Source organism: Erythrolamprus reginae, chromosome 1 (genome assembly GCF_031021105.1).
Source record: "Erythrolamprus reginae isolate rEryReg1 chromosome 1, rEryReg1.hap1, whole genome shotgun sequence".
NCBI lineage: Eukaryota > Metazoa > Chordata > Lepidosauria > Squamata > Dipsadidae > Erythrolamprus > Erythrolamprus reginae.
Window position 1 is genome coordinate 286,678,354 of NC_091950.1, and position 16,736 is coordinate 286,695,089.

The 16,736-nt window shown below is 40.6% G+C and overlaps 1 protein-coding gene across 2 annotated transcripts in view; it reads right to left on the reverse strand.

The window, feature by feature from the left end:
* The window catches only part of LOC139156956 (gamma-aminobutyric acid receptor subunit rho-2-like), a 34,281-nt gene that overhangs the window by 14,143 nt on the left and 3,402 nt on the right, over positions 1-16,736 (reverse strand). For both annotated transcript variants that reach the window (XM_070733199.1, XM_070733198.1), the window contains exon 3: positions 8,624-8,730. In XM_070733199.1, coding sequence (XP_070589300.1) covers positions 8,624-8,730 — 107 coding nt within the window. The remainder of the gene's footprint in view (positions 1-8,623; positions 8,731-16,736) is intronic.

Sequence of the window (16,736 nt, forward strand, 5' to 3'; positions counted from 1 at the left end):
CCTTAGGCCGTCACAACTGTATATATGGTATGCTTGTATGTATGTTTGGTTTTTATATATTAAGGGATTTTAATTTGCTTTTAGTATTGGATTTTATTGTACATTGTTTATGATTGTTGTTAGCCGCCCCGAGTTTTCGGAGAGGGGCTGCATATAAATCCAATAAAACTAAACTAAACTAAACTAAATGTGGGAGTTGCAGAATGAAAGCCCAAGTAAAATTCTTGTGGGTTAGAAATGGAATTGAAGAATGTCAAGTTCAGATACTGAACAGGTAGCAGACTGGCAGTGAGACTTCAACTCTTTATTGGTTATAGTGAGCAAACATCATCCCCTGCTTGCTTTTGGCAGGAGTTTAAATAGGGAGCCCTTTTTGGGAAGGAGCCAATCATAATCTCTTGCCGCATATTTCCCAGAGGCCAATAAGAGCACACAGAGTTGGCCTCCTCCAGGTCCCGCCGACTAAACAATGCAGGTTGGTGGGGCTGCGGGGGAGGGCCTTCTCTGTTGCTGCCCTAGCTCTATGGAACCAACCCCCCCCCCCATGTCCATATTGCTCCCATCCTACTGGCCTTCCGCAAGGCCACGAAGACCTGGGGGACCATGAATTAACAACTATCATGACCAAATTGTATGAATGATTAGTATGCCTGTTGTTGTGATTGGCTAATTTATGAGCTTTTAACTAAGGTTTATAGTTTTTTAGATTTTAAATTGGACTATTTTTTATTGTTTTGTATTCACATTGTTGTTGCAAGCCGCCCTGAGTCCTTCTGGATTGGGCGGCATAGAAGTCAAACAAACAAACAAACAAACAAACAAAGAATGAATGAATGAATGAATGAATGAATGAATGAATGAATGAATGAATGAATGAATTTCCTGCTCCACTTCCTTGTCGGACTCAAGTTGGACTTCCAAGCTTCTCAGGACATAACAGAGAAGCTTGAAAAGAACAAAAGAGTAAAGATCTGAAGAAGAAAAATAACTTCTTTGTTTCCCCACCAGTGAAAGGGAATTAAAACGTTTTGGAATTTTGAAAAGAAAAGAAAACGAGACAGGAGATCCGAGAGAGACATCTACTGGACAAATGTGAGTACAACACCGAGAGAAAGATACAAGAAATAGAATACAGTAGTCCCTCACCTATCGCGGGAGTTACGTTCCAGACCTTGCCGCGACAGGTGAAATCCGCGATGGGGAATTTATCCTCCTTCCCACCAGCTCCGGATGCCTGGAGGCGAGCAACGGCCGGCTAACCTTCCCCCCCCCACTACTACTTACTCTGTTCTTTGCAGAAGTTCGGCCAAATGTTGTGTTTTTTGCCTTGCCCCGGCTGTAAAGTCCCTGGTGAGCTGCCCCGGCTGTTTCTTTTTTTCTCTCTCTCTCTCTTCCGCCCTCGAGCACTTCCTCTTCCGCCCTCGAGCCCAGTCTGGAAATCCCCGCCGCGTCGCGTTCCTTTCTTTTTTTTCCTTTCGGCACTGGTGAGGGAGATTGAACAAGGGGACGGGCCTCCGCCGGAGCTCAGTCCCCGCCCCGCTTATCATTTGGGAGTCCCGCTGGGGGATTCTAGCGCTTGTTTGTGTGGTAAAATCATTCAAATGAAGCTGACTTCAAAACCCGCGATGAAGTGAAGCCGCGGCAGGTGAAGCGCGATAGAGCGAGGGACTACTGTACAGTAGTCCCTCACCTATCGCTGGTGTTACGTTCCAGACCCGGCCGCGATAGGTGAAATCCGCGATGGGGAATTTATCGACTGATAGTACTTATTTAAGTATTTATATTGTAATTGTTTGGTAAGTTTTCATTGTTTTAAGTGTTTATAAACCCTTCCCACACAGTATTTATTTTAGATACAGTATTTAAATACAGTACTGTATTTACAATTTTAGATATATATTTTTTGAAAAATCTGCCGATCGGCGGGCTGTTTAAATCTGCCAATCGACTTCCTCAGAAACCCGCGAACCAGCGAAGATCTGCAAATGATTTTTCTCATTAATATTTCTTGAAAACCCGCGATGAAGTGAAGCCGCAGTAGGTGAAGCGCGGTATAGCGAGGGACTACTGTACAGTGATACCTCTACTTAAGAACTTTATTTGTTCTGTGACCAGGTTCTTAAGTAGAAAAGTTTGTAAGTAGAAGCAATTTTTCCCATAGGAATCAATGTAAAAGCAAATAATGCATCCAAACCCACGAGGAAAGAAATAAAAGCTCGGAATTTGGTAGGAAGAGGAGGAGGACAGTCACTGCCAAAGGAAGAAGGTGAGGTGGGGCGAATAAATTTTTTTTAAAAAATGGCAGGAAACTGGTCAGGCCTTTGTGTCACTCTCAAATTTCCTGAGAAATTTTCTTAGGCTCAGGTTCTTAAGTAGAAAATGTTTCTTAAGAAGAGGCAAAAAAAATCTTGAACACCCGTCTTATCTACAAAAGTTCTTAAGTAGAGGCGTTCTTAATTAGAGATACCACTGTACAGATAAAAGCTGTCCTTGGAAAGATGAGTGGACTATTATGAGAATTTTTAAGGAGTACATGGTTCTGGCTTATTATTAGGATTTGTTTTTTCTTGTCTAAGGAAGATTTAAGACTTTGGTACTTGGTTTGGATTAAAATTAGAACTGGAAATTAAAATTGAATACAAAAGAAAATTGATAGATTCAAAATGGAATGTTGGATGTATAAAGAATTGCTTGGGATGTTAAAACATGCATAAGTAACATTAAAAGATATTACAGAGCCAGAAAAACCAAGGGAGCACATAAAGGTGAAACTTGAAAAATTAGAATATTGTGCAAAAGTTCATTTATTTCAGTAATGTAACTTAAACGGTGAAACTTACTATATGAGAGATATTCATAACAAGATAGTTCAAGCCGTGATTTGTCATAAATGTGATAATTATGGAGCACAGCTCATGAAAACCCCCAAATCCACCATCTCAGAAAATTAGAATATTAAACGCAATCAATAAAACAAAGATTCTCCCAAATCAACACAGCCTGTGGAAACTTCTGCATCTCATTTGGAAACCAAGGATCCAGAGTATAGTGGAAGAAGAAAAATGTTGGAGAGGGACACACATACAGAAAAACAATCTGTTGAAAAATTAGGAAGGTCCAGAAGAAAAGATACAATATAGATAAAATTTTAAAACAGGGAAAAAAGAAGTCAAGAGAAAGGGTTAAAAGGATAAACAGAAAATTAATACAAAATGGAATACTAGAGAGAGACCAAGAAATAATGGTTAGAAAAGGGAAGATTAAGGAGGGAGGAAGAAAACTATGTTTTGTAGAGGTAGATATAAATAGGATTTAATAGGATTGTACCAGTACTAAAAATCTTTGATAGTTAATTATTGGAAAAATGGTTAAAATAGATACAAGATTATGAATGTTATAAACAGTAAAATATTTTAGAGATAAAATTGAAAAAAGGAAATGGGATTAATCTTGACTGTAAAATGAAGTAAACTAATATTGAAAAATGGGTAAATAAATGGCTTGTTACTGTTAAAGAAAACAGGAAATTAAGGGTGTGTAATGGTAAAATTTTGATTTTACATCAACATTTGTAACATTTGTAACATAATCAACATTTCCTTCTTGAGAAAGAAGGAAAGAAAATGAATTGTACTAGTACTAAAAATGTGGAAAAGTGGTTTTATATATAAGTAAAAGTGGAAAACTTCAATAGATGAAATTGGACTGAAATCAATATTGCTGTTTGATTACAAAGTTAATTAGAATAGAATAAAATAGAATGGGATGGAATGGAATTCTTTTATTGACCAATTGTGATTGGACAACACATATGCTCTCAGTATACATAAAAGAAAATATACATTTGTCAAGAATCATGAGGTACAACACTTAATAAATGTCATAGGGGTCAAATAAGCAATGAAGAAACAATAAATATTAATAAAAAATCTTAAGGATACAAGCAACAAGTTACAGTCATACAGTCATAAGTGAGAGGAAATGGGATGAGAAAAAAGATTTTAATGTGGATGGTTGAAGAACTAGAAGGGTAACTTAAAATATGTTTAGAGAAACAGAGACTATAATAATAGGGCATATAATAAGAAAAAATGAATGATAACAAATTGTGGGGGAAAAGAATATGGCTGAAATTGAAAATAAGATATATTATTGATTATGTATAAGAAATGATGTGTAAGAGAAAGCATCCAAAAATACTTTCTTCATAAAAGATGTATGTTTTGTTTTAAAAATAAAAAATCTTAGGGTATTTACAAAAAAGAATGGTTACATACATTTTACATAAAATTTCTGACATTTTAGAGACTCTGATTTACAGAGCTTTCCAGAGAAGTCTTAACAGAACATCTTCTCAGCCTGCCAGGATACGGCATGCAACTACTGTACACTGTTGCTACAATCTGTTTCTCCATTGGAAAGCCTTTTCAACAATTTCTTTTACAAACTGAAATGCGATTCTGGAAGAAGGCTGCGAAGTTAGACAGCCATTTCTTAATTATTTTCCTCAAGATCTTCTTTATGAATAAAACTTTTTTTACGCTGCTTTTCTACATCACAGGGAAAACATCCCAGGGTATTCAATATCTTCCTCCTGAAAATGGGAAGGCCCTTTACCAATACCAATTTTTAATACAGCCTTTCCTGTAATACTTAAACAAATAAATCTAATCTAACCTAATCTTTTTTTTTCCTTGCCAGAAGAGAAACAGGTGATGGAGGACAATGTTTCACACAAACGCAGACTGAAAGTCAGGATGGGTGAACAGTGCAGTCAGGCGGTAGGGAAAGTAAGTAGGATGCTTGGCTGCATAGCTAGAGGTATAACAAGCAGGAAGAGGGAGATTATGATCCTGCTATATAGAGTGCTGGTGAGACCACATTTGGAATACTGTGTTCAGTTCTGGAGAACTCACCTACAAAAAGATATTGACAAAATTGAACAGGTCCAAAGACGGGCTACAAGAATAAAACGTATCAAGAAAGACTTAATGAACTCAATCTGTATAGTCTGGAGGACAGAAGGAAAAGGGGGGACATGATCGAAACATTTAAATATGTCAAAGGGTTAAATAAGGTCCAGGAGGGAAGTGTTTTTAATAGGAAAGTGAACACAAGAACAAGGGGACACAATCTGAAGTTAGTTGGGGGAATGATCAAAAGCAACATGAGAAAATATTATTTTACTGAAAGAGTAGTAGATCCTTGGAACAAACTTCCAGCAGACGTGGTTGGTAAATCCACAGTAACTGAATTTAAACATGCCTGGGATAAACATATATCCATCATAAGATAAAATACAGAAAACAGTATAAGGGCAGACTAGATGGATCATGAGGTCTTTTTCTGCCGTCAGTCTTCTATGTTTCTATGGAGATTGCACGTGTGAGCCCTGCACAAGCAAATTTGACTGCCCCCAAGTTTCCATTCCAAGATTATATGTATCATTCCAATTGGATAGAACTTGCAGTTCAGCTCTTATGGTTGTTCCTGCTCAGAAGGAACCAATTCATCCTTCTGTGCTGGGTCTTTCACTGGTATCCCTTACACAAGCAAGCCATAATGTGCAATCACAATAATAACCTCTTCAAAGAAAACAAAATACTATTCGGAAGCTTTATACCCTCTTTTCTATTAAAGAATGCCGTACCTGGGACTCAATTTTACCTGAGGCCCCTAGGTGAGATGTAGGGCAAGGGACTGCAATGCCAAATTCCCATGTAGAAAACTAAACCCAAGGAAACCTCCCAAACCTCTGGAAACAGCTGGTTAGTTATACAGTGATCCCTCGTTTTTCACGGGGGATGCGTTCCAAGACCACCCGTGAAAAATGAATTTCCGAGAAGTAGAGGAAATATTTTTTTAATGTATTTAATGAGTATTTGGACTTTTAAAACCCACCTTTTGCATTAAACAGTCATTCTATAATATTTCTCAGCTGGAACTCCATGTGACATCCTACCAGTTTCTTTAATAGAGTACAGTAGTGCTGTAGAAGAATTTTAGGAATTTTAATGGATTTAAAATGTTGAATGGATTTAATGGATTTAAGCCCCCTTTGAAAACCCGTGACGTACCGAATCCGCGAAAGATGAACCGCAAAGTAGCGAGGGATTACTGTATACTAGATACTGTAGGAAACTGTGGTATTCTTTCACCTATGACAATGTATTGACAACAATAAAATTTAGCAATTAGGTTTGCCCTTGAAGTAGACCCATTTATATTTTCAGCTATACCTTCCGATTAAAGGCCCTCCAGTGGAAGCTGTTTGTTCTAAGTTGGGGACAGAGGAAATGAATAGCAACTCTGCTACAACACATTAGTCTGTTCTTCCACAGAAAAGATAGCGCTATTTTAAGTATCAGCTAAAGCTGCTTATTCATGGAATCCCAGTTGTTGTCGGTGGAAAAAAAAATGAGCTGACCTAGATGAAAATGCTTTGACTCAGAATTTGAGGAAGGGAATCTAAGAGCAACATTTACATAAGGGTTATATGTTAATATTTGTAACAAATAATGCCTGAACATCTGCTAGCAATAGCAAAGTCACCGGTCACAGAGGAACCACTTAGGAGTGATCAAAAGCAAGATGTGTCTTCTATTTAGACAGAAAAGGATTTGATTGACGGGGAAGAGAGGCTTAGCCATAAGCGAGCAGAAATCTTGAATGCAGATTCATACGGAATCCATCTTTCCCAAGGAAGAATGGCATTTTGGGGAGTGGGGTCAAAGGGCATAAAGGATGAGAAAATACTGTATTACAAAAGAGGCTTCAATTCCATGGGGTTTCCCCCCCCCCTCATTCTGCTTTTTTGGGGGTGGGGAGTGGGTTATCAACTATGTAATCTATTTTATCATTTTCACTGTGGCATTTTGTATTTCTTGTCTTAATTAGCAGTAGGGGCATCTGCAGAGGTGGTCAATGATACTGAGATAATGGGTGCCACCTAACAAATGGAAGCTCGGCTCCAGTGATGGGCTGCCAAAAATTTTACTGCCACATTGTGGGGGTGGTTTATTTTGTGGGTGTGGCTTGATGGTCATGTGACCGGGGGGTGGCTTAAAGGTCATGTGACTGTGTGGGATTGGTTTAACGACCAAGGTAAGTTTTCAAATAGGTGCTTGGACTTTTCCCCCCAGTTGATTAAGTCACATCATTTGAATAGCCACAAAAAGGACAAATGATAGCATTATTTGTTGAGGAGCACAGTAACATTTTAAGGTTTTGTACTGAACCCACAAGGTTCAGTATGATAAGAGAGAAGGCAAATAGCTCAATTTTCTTTAACTGCTATAAACGTTCAGTTCTAGATAATGATTAAAATGATTAAAGTTTTTATAGGCAATATTAGATTTATTTCTTTATTTGATTTGTATGCCGCCCCCTCCGTAGACTCATACTAAGGTACTAGAGAAGGAAGGACAATAAAAAACCTATTTTCAATAAATAGTGCATAAACTTACTACCTCCACTGCGTCTGTCTGTCTCCCTCCCCCCCCCCGTGGGGGGCAGCAGCCCATCACTGCTCGCCCCCCTTTTAACGTGCTTCTCACACATAAGATTGGGCAAGCTTTGATCGGCAAATCACATGCAGCATTTTGTCATTATTGACAGCCTGACTTGCTGAATATCAGTAAACTGCCCAACTGATTTGCAGCACCAGTAGTTAGAGGGCTTTTGAAGCTCAACCAAGGAGGAAGTGACCCTATACTCCCCCTCTGTCCCAAAGCAGGATACAGGAATCAACTTGACTGAGACAAAGAACCACAAACCAGGATTTAGGATCCAGTCGCAGAAATCAAACCTGGCTTCTAAATTATTGCTGAGCAAAATGGATTAGACTTTAATGTGGTATAAAATATAAGGAACTTGAGGCAGCTGCTACTGATAAATAAATATTTTACTTACCTTGAGTTCTAGGAATTATGTATTTAGTTCAATAGAACAGGCATGTTGTGTGTTTTCTCTACACTTTCAAGATCTATAGTTTCCCAGAATAAGAGTATCCTTTAGAAATTTCCTGAAGATGGTTGACAATAAGATGGACGTATAGTCCTTCCATTCATTCATTCATTCATTCATTCATTCATTCATTCATTCATTTATTGGATTTGTATGCCGTCCCTCTCCGTAGACTCGGGGCGGCTCACAACAGTAATAAAAAACAGCATGTAAATCCAATACTAAAACAACTAAAAAACCCTTATTGTAAAACCAAACATACATACATACATACAAACATACCATGCATGAATTGTAAAGGCCTAGGGGGAAAGAATATCTCAGTCCCCCCATGCCTGTTCTTGGAAAGTCATTACTACATTTATATTTGAGTTTTAACAATGCACTGAACTCATAATCTTGCCATCCAGTTGGAAGGCTTCATTAAAAAAAGAAAAAGCTTGAAGCAGCTTGTTTGGATCCTCTAAGCCAGTGTTTCCCAACCTTGGCCACTTGAAGATATTTGGACTTCAACTCCCAGAATTCCCCAGCCAGCGTTCGCTGGCTGGGGAATTCTGGGAGTTGAAGTCCAAATATCTTCAAGTGGCCAAGGTTGGGAAACACTGCTCTAAGCTAAATCGTTCAACTTTACAGAGATGAGTAAACACACATTGCTTACCTCCAAAAGCAGGCCTCATGGAGAAATCATGGTCCTCTACTCTCAGAAGCCTTTTGTTGCTCCCTGGCAAAGTTTTGGTCATGTCATAGTTCTTTTTATATGAGTAACTAAATCAAAAAACAAGAATACCAGCTATAATTTCTGGTAAATGTGAGAAGGACCACTTTAAAAAATCTGAGGAGTAATTTGATGATGATGATGATGATGATGATGATGATGATGATGATAATAATAATAATAATAATAATAATAATAATAATAATAATAATCTGAAATTACATCTTTGCAAAGGGATTCTATGCACTGGAGTGACCATGAAATGATTTATTATTTATTAAATGTATATGCTGCCTGTTTCACTATCCAAAGTTATCATGATGGAAGAGCATGCCAGCATATTGAGTCAGGTTTAAGTCCCAACATTGAACCTTTGTGCTAAATTGGGAATACCGGTATAAAGAAGCAGAGAAAACATAACATGAGAAAAATCCTTACAATATCATGTACAGTAATACCTCGTCTTACGAACCTAATTGGTTCCCGGTGGAGGTTCGTAAGATGAAAAGTTCGTAAGACGAAACATTGTTTCCCATAAGAAACAATGTAAAATCAATTAATCCGTGCAACGAAAAAAAAAAAGCAAAAAACCGCCACTGCCCAGCTGTCACCTTCTGAAACAGCCGGGGGGCTTCTCAGTGTCCTCCTGAACCCGAATGCCAAACCCGAACCCGAACTTTTGCCGAACATCCGGGTTCCGCATTCGGGAGGCCGCCGAGAAGCCCCGCCGCCCGGCTGTCGTCTTTTGAAACAGCCGGGGGGCTTCTCGGTGGCCTCCTGAATGCCGAACCTGGAAGTTCGGGTTTGGCGTTCGGGTTCAGGAGGACGCTGAGAAGCCCCCCTGGTTGTTTCAAAAAGCGACAGCCGGGCGGCGGGGCTTCTCGGCAGTGGCAGTGGGTTCATAAGAAGGAAAAAGTTCGTAAGAAGAGGCAAAAAAATTCTGAACCCCGGGTTCGTATCTCGGGTTGCTCGTAAGACGAGGGGTTCGTATCATGAGGTACCACTGTATCTGGATTTCTAGTTGTCCTGAGCACAAATGGAAGTGTAGGGATTGAAAACATGAACACTGAACGCACTGATACTATCAGTTACAGCAGAGGTCTTCAAACTTGGCAACTTTAAGACTTGTGGACTTCAACTCCCAGAATTCTCCAGCCAGCTATGCTGGCTGGAGAATTCTGGGAGTTGAAGTCCACAAGTCTTAAAGTTGCCAAGTTTGGGGACCCTCGAGTTACAGTATTAGCCTTTCCCCAACATGGATCTCATCCAGACAACAATGATCCTCAGGGAGTTAGGGTTAATGGTATTATGGACCAACAAATTCCCAGGGCACTAGACTAGGGAAAACTACTTTAAAACTTTTATGTTGACCTACACAACAGCATCATTACTAACTTAACAATTGCAGTTAACTCCATAGTTCCCTCTAAGCTGAGCAGTGAGCAATTGCTCACTTAAAAATCATCCTCAACTCAGAGTTTTCCAAACCTGCCCAGAAGCCGAGAGGGAAAGAGTGAGAGGGAAGGAGAGAGAGAGGAAGAGAGGAAGAGAGAGAAACAGATAGAAAAAAGAGAGGAAGGAAAAGAGAAAGAAAAAGAATGGGAGTAAGGAAGAGAGAAAGAAAATCAAAATCTAGTTTGAAACTAGCTCAACTATTTAAGTGGCATTTTGATATTGATAAGAGTTGCCCTATTATGAGCTCACTGTTATAGACACACAGTACAGTATTTTATTTTGAAATTCTCTGAGGCAAAACAGGGTGGGTTTTTTATTTGTTTGTTTGTTTATTTATTTATTTATTTATTATTTCTGTGCCGCCCAGGCCCGAAGGGACTGCCGCTCAGACACTATACTTTTCCGCCCACCCCCCCAAAAAATTAGAGGGAACACTGGTTAACTCTACTTAACAACTGTGGCAAGAAAGGTGATAAATGGGGCAAAACTCACTTAAGAACTGTCTAACTTAGCAACAGAAATATAGGTCTCAATTGTGGTTGTAAGTCAAAGATATCTGCACTTTTAAGCAAAATCAAATCTCATGTCTGAATATATAATTTGATTGTATCTGTAGTTAAGGTTCCCTCTTCGTAATCAACTTTAATGTGTTGATTGAACTATCTCTCCATGCAATTGGCCTGACTGAATAGGTATCCATAAATTTAATCCAAAGGTTAATTTTTCTATTTTTTGTACATATATTATTAATTACCTGAATTCATACAAATAAAGACATACAACAGCAGGTTCTCTAAAAGGTACAGTTAAATGTAACTGAATGAAATTTAGCCAATCATATGAAGTTTGAATTCAGTGTACTGTTTAAATGAATAAGAAGGGTAAACAAGACTGCACTGTACTAGATAGCTAAATAACTTGGTTCTTCTAATGCAGAGGTCCCCAACCTTTTTAGCACCAGGGACCGGCTTTAAGTTAGACGAGTTTTCCACGGCCCGGTGGGGGGGGGGGGCTTTGGTCATATGGGGGTGGGGTTATGGAGGGGTGGAGCTTAGTGACGCAGCCCTCCACACTTCTCCACAGGGCGGGGAGAATCAGGAGGCTCCTTTGGCGGCTGGGGGCTGCCTGGCTTTGTGATTTTGGCTGGGGGGGGGAGTTAGGAAGGTCCTACTTCTCCCCCCCCAGCCAAAAATTCAAAGCCTATCTGCTGGATACGGGCGATGAGTGGGACAGAGCGGCGCGGAAGCCTCTTGCAGCAGCTGCCACAGCCACCGGCTTCGGCGCCGTTCGTCCCGCCCATCGCCCGTATCCAGCAGAAGCTGCTGCCCGAGTGCTGTTGGCCGGCGGGATTTAAAGTGCTGGGGTGGGGGGTGTCCCAGCGGGAGGCGAAGCACTGGGGTGGGGGGGCTGTCAGGACACCCCCACCCCAGCACTTTGAATCCCGCCGGCCAAGAGCACTCGGGCAGCAGCTTCTGCTGGATACGGGCGATGGGCGGGACGAACGGCGCCGAAGCCGGTGGCTGTGGCAGCTGCTGCAAGAGGCTTCCGCGCCGCTCTGTCCCACTCATCGCCCGTATCCAGCAGATAGGCTTTGAATTTTTGGCTGGGGGGGGAGAAGTAGGACCTTCCTAACTCCCCCCCCAGCCAAAATCACAAAGCCAGGCAGCCCCCAGCCGCCAAAGGAGCCTCCTGATTCTCCCCGCCCTGTGGAGAAGTGTGGAGGGCTGCGTCACCGCCCGACGCCCCACCCCGTCCTGCATAATGTTCTCTGCCGGGAGGGCAGCGCCGCCGCGGACCGGCTGAAAACCCCCAACGGCCCGGTCCTGGTCCGCGGACCGGCGGTTGGGGACCTCTGTTCTAATGCACCTTCAAATGGGTATTTGACCAAGTACTGTATATAAAATACAAATGACTATTAAGATAGCAGCAAAGATGATGCAACCCCCTTTTTTTTTTGCATTTCAGCAATTTTAAGATGTGTGGACTTCAATTCAAAGAATTCTCCAGCCAGCAGATCTAGCAATTGGCTGGATCTTCAAAGCCCACATCTAGTGGCCCTGTTGGTATGGAGAGAGAGTTCTTTAGGAAAGGATACTGACTTGACTCACTCCCAAAACTACAGAGCACATTGGTAAGCAGTTATTGTTGGTAATCTTGTTAAATATCTGATTGTTGGGCTGATTTGATATTGAAACTGTAAAATTATACTAATATGCAATGAATAAAATTACATTCTTCATTTATTGTATGTGTGTATGTATACAGGTAGTCCTAACTTACAACCATTCATTTAGTGACTGTTCAAAGTTACAACAACAGTAAAAAAGGGTCATTTTTCATACATTGCAACATCCCCGTGGTCACGTGATCAAAATTCAGATGCTTGGCAACTGGTTCATAGTTATGATCTTTGTAGGGATCCGGGGATCTTGTGACCTGACAATCAAAGTTAATGGGAAAGCCAGATTCACTTAACACCTGTGTTACTAACTTAATTTATTCATTTAACAACTGTGGCAAGAAAGGTCATAAATGGGGCAAAATTCATTTAACTGTCTCACATTAACAGAAATTTTAGGCGCAATCGTGGGTCATAAGTTGAGGACTGCCTGAATATCACAATTCTCCAAATGTCCGCTCCACTAAAATATAGTCAAATTCTCTTGGTTTGAGTTTGAGAACAGGATTTGCGCCACATATTTAAAAAATGGCGATGCCCAAATTTTAAAAAATTGTGCAGAAAGTTCCAAAATGAGTTATTTACCATGAGTTATCTCCAAGAATTTATTTATTTATTGGATTTGTATGCCGCCCTTCTCCAAGGACTCAGGGCGGCTCACGGCATGGCGGCAAAAATGTGTTTTTAAACTCTTTTGGAAGGCAAGAAGGGTGGGGGCGGTGCAAATCTCCGGGGGGAGCTAATTCCAGAGGCCCGGGGCCCCCACAGTAAAGGCTCTTCCCTGCCAGCTGACATTGTTTGGTCAACGGGACCTTAAGGAGACCAACTCTGTGGGACCTCACCGGATACTAGTATTCGTACGGCAGAAGGCGGTCCCATATGTACATTATCTATAAAACTCAAGAGCATTACATCTGCATGCCACTGGGAGAAAAACAGATTTAAATGTGAAACAATGCATAATTGTTTTCATCCAACCAATTTTATTGTTGAAGTAGTAGGGAAAGGAAGGGTTTATGGAGCCCAATTCCCTGTGAAATAACATTGCCGTATGCATGCATTGATTAACAGCTTAATAGCAGATTAAAAACAGATTAACCAGAGTCAACCATCTGGGCATTTCTGATGCCACTTACAAGGCCATTTTTCCTCCTCCTTCCTTGCTCAATCTTCCATCTTCCCACAGAAGAAATCTTTGGGAAAGTTACTTCAAGGTGGGTAACCCTAAATCTTACTCTATTGCCATGATGGTGAACCTATGGCATGTGTTCCACAGGTGGCACGCAGAGCCATATCAGAGGGCATGCAAGGCCTTGCCCTATGTCAGCTCCATACTGCATGAACGCACTGGCCAGCTAATTTCTGGCCTTGGGGAAGACTATTTTGTCCTTCAGAGGCTTCAAGAAATCTTCCCTAAAGCCCCAGAGTGCAAAAACCTGCACCAAAACTATATACTAGTTGTTTGCTCACACACTGCCCAATGAGCAATATTTCTGTTTCTGCTTAAATTACATCTAGTACATATGATGCAAATGTTATTCAACTTGTCTCCTCTTTAGTATTTTTTCTTTTGGTGCAGGAGGGGGTTCATTTCCTCTCTCGTGGGGAATGCAGAAACAGCCAATCTGCAGTTTAGTCCTTCTTGGATTATTTTTTTTATTTTTATTATTATTAGAAAACCATCTTTCAGCTGTGGCGAGGGGGGCGTTTGCCCAGGTTCGCTTGGTGCACCAGTTGCGGCCCTATTTGGACCGGGAGTCACTGCTCACAGTCACTCATGCCCTCATCACCTCAAGGCTCGACTACTGTAACGCTCTCTACATGGGGCTACCTTTGAAAAGTGTTCGGAAACTTCAGATCGTGCAGAATGCAGCTGCGAGAGCAATCATGGGCTTCCCTAAGTATGCCCATGTTACACCAACACTCCGCAGTCTACATTGGTTGCCGATCAGTTTCCGGTCACAATTCAAAGTGTTGGTTATGATCTATAAAGCCCTTCATGGCATCGGGCCAGAATATCTCAGAGACCGCCTTCTGCCGCACGAATCCCAGCGACCGGTTAGGTCCCACAGAGTTGGCCTTTTCCGGGTCCCGTTGACTAAACAATGTCGTCTGGCGGGACCCAGGGGAAGAGCCTTCTCTGTGGCGGCCCCAACCCTCTGGAACCAGCTCCCCCCAAAGATCAGAATTGCCCCCACCCTCGTCTTTCGTAAACTTCTTAAAACCCACCTCTGCCGACAGGCATGGGGGAACTGAGATATCTCCCCTATACAGTTTATGCATGGTATGTTTGTGTGTATGTTTTGCTTTTTAATAACGGTTTTTTAGTGACTTTTATTTATTAGATTTGTTATATATTGTGTTATTACTGTTGAGAGCCGCCCCGAGTCTACAGAGAGGGGCGGCATACAAATCTAATAAATAATAATAATAATAATAATAATAATAATAATAATAATATTTTTCAGTGCACGCATATGCACAGGTAGTCTTCAACGTATGGTCAGAATTGAGCCCAAAATTTATGTTGCTGTGTGATATTTGTTAAGTGAGTTTTGCCTCATTTTACAACTTTTTTTGCCTTATCTATCTATCCATCTATCTATCTATCTATCTATCTATCTATCTATCTATCTATCTACCTATTTATTTATTGGATTTGTATGCTGCCCCTCTCCTTGGACTGTTAAGTGAATCATTGCAATGAATCTGTTTTCCTCACTGACTTTGTCAGAAAATTGCAAAAGGTGACCACCAGACCCCGGGACACTGCAACCCTCATAAATGTGAGTCAGTAGTCAAACATCCGAATTTAAATCACATGACCATGGGGATGTTGTAATGGTCATGTGAAAAACTATCATAACTTACTTTTTTTCACTGAACTGTTGTAAGTTAAGGACTACCTGTACTCTACTTACAACCAGTTACTTAGCAACTATTGGAAACTACATCAGACTTCATCAGGACAACTTGCAATCCAGATTTGAAATTCCAATACCCCTCTCCCATTGCAATCACATGACTGAATTTTGGGCACTTGGCAACCTGCCCCCCATTCACGGCTGATTGCTATGACCCTTGGTCATGTGACTTAAATTTATGATGGGTTTTAAAAATCATTTACTTCTGCTTTCGGACAGATGAATCAATCAATCAATCTCATCATGAACAATGGATTTGCTTAATAATTCACAGCATTTTCTTAACTATGGTGCTTCAGTTATTTACCACCACAAAAAAGAATAGAATACAATTCTTTATTGGCCAAGTGTGATTGGACACACAAAGAATTTGTCACTGGTGCCTACGTTCTTAGTGTATATAAAAGAAAAGATACATTTGTCAAGAATCATGAGGTACAACATTTAATGATTGTCATAGGGTATAAATAACCAGAAAACAATATTAATATAAATCTTAAAGATACAAGCAACAAGTTACAATCATACATGGGAGGAGATGGCTGATAGACTAATAGTAATGCAACCTTAGTGAATAATTTGACAGTGGTGAGGGAATTTGTTTAGCAGAATGATGGCATTCGGGGGGAAAACTGTTCTTTTGTCTAGTTGTCTTGGTGTGCAGTGCTCTATAGCGTCATTTTGAGGATAGGAGTTGAAACAATCTATGGCCAGGCGAGGTGTCAGTAAACATTTTCATGTCCCTCTTTTTGACTTGTGCAATATACAGGTCCTTGATGGAAGGCAGGTTAGCAGTACAGTGGTACCCCTACTTAAGAATGCCTCTACTTAAGAACTTTTCTAGATAAGAACCGGGTGTTCTTATTTTTTTCTCAAAACTTTGGCCCAACGGTGCCCAGATCTGGCAAGATTCTAAATGGCATTCCAGAATAAAGATTATGCTAAATACAACTCTTAGAGTTTAGAATCTCTCCATTATCTGCCTTCTCTTTTAAATCCTGTGAAATACGACTTGCTAAACAGCATAAAAACTATTCAGGATTTCTTACAAAAGCATTGCTGTGTGTTTTCTCGATTGCTTTGAACAGAGCTGGTGTTTGAGCAACAATTCAGTTGACTCAGCCTTCCATCCTTCCAAGGTGGGTAAAACGAGGACCCAGATTGTTGGCGGGCAATATGCTAGTTCTGTAAACCGCTTAGAGAGGGGCTGCAAAAGCACTATGAAGCGGTATATAAGTCTAAATTTATTTATTTATTTATTGGATTTATATGCTATTGCTATCGCTCACCTGGTTTGTGGTCAAACTCCACCTGACTCACAAAGTAAAGAATGAAAACCACATGGATTTCAGAGGCATTTTTAATGCTAGTCAGGAAAAGGAATCTTGGAAACCATAAACATTTCCAGTTACTGTTCTTGCACTCTTAGTACAATGCGTGCTCTTTACAAACTTCTTATGCAGGAACTTATATATATATTACCATACATATACTGCTC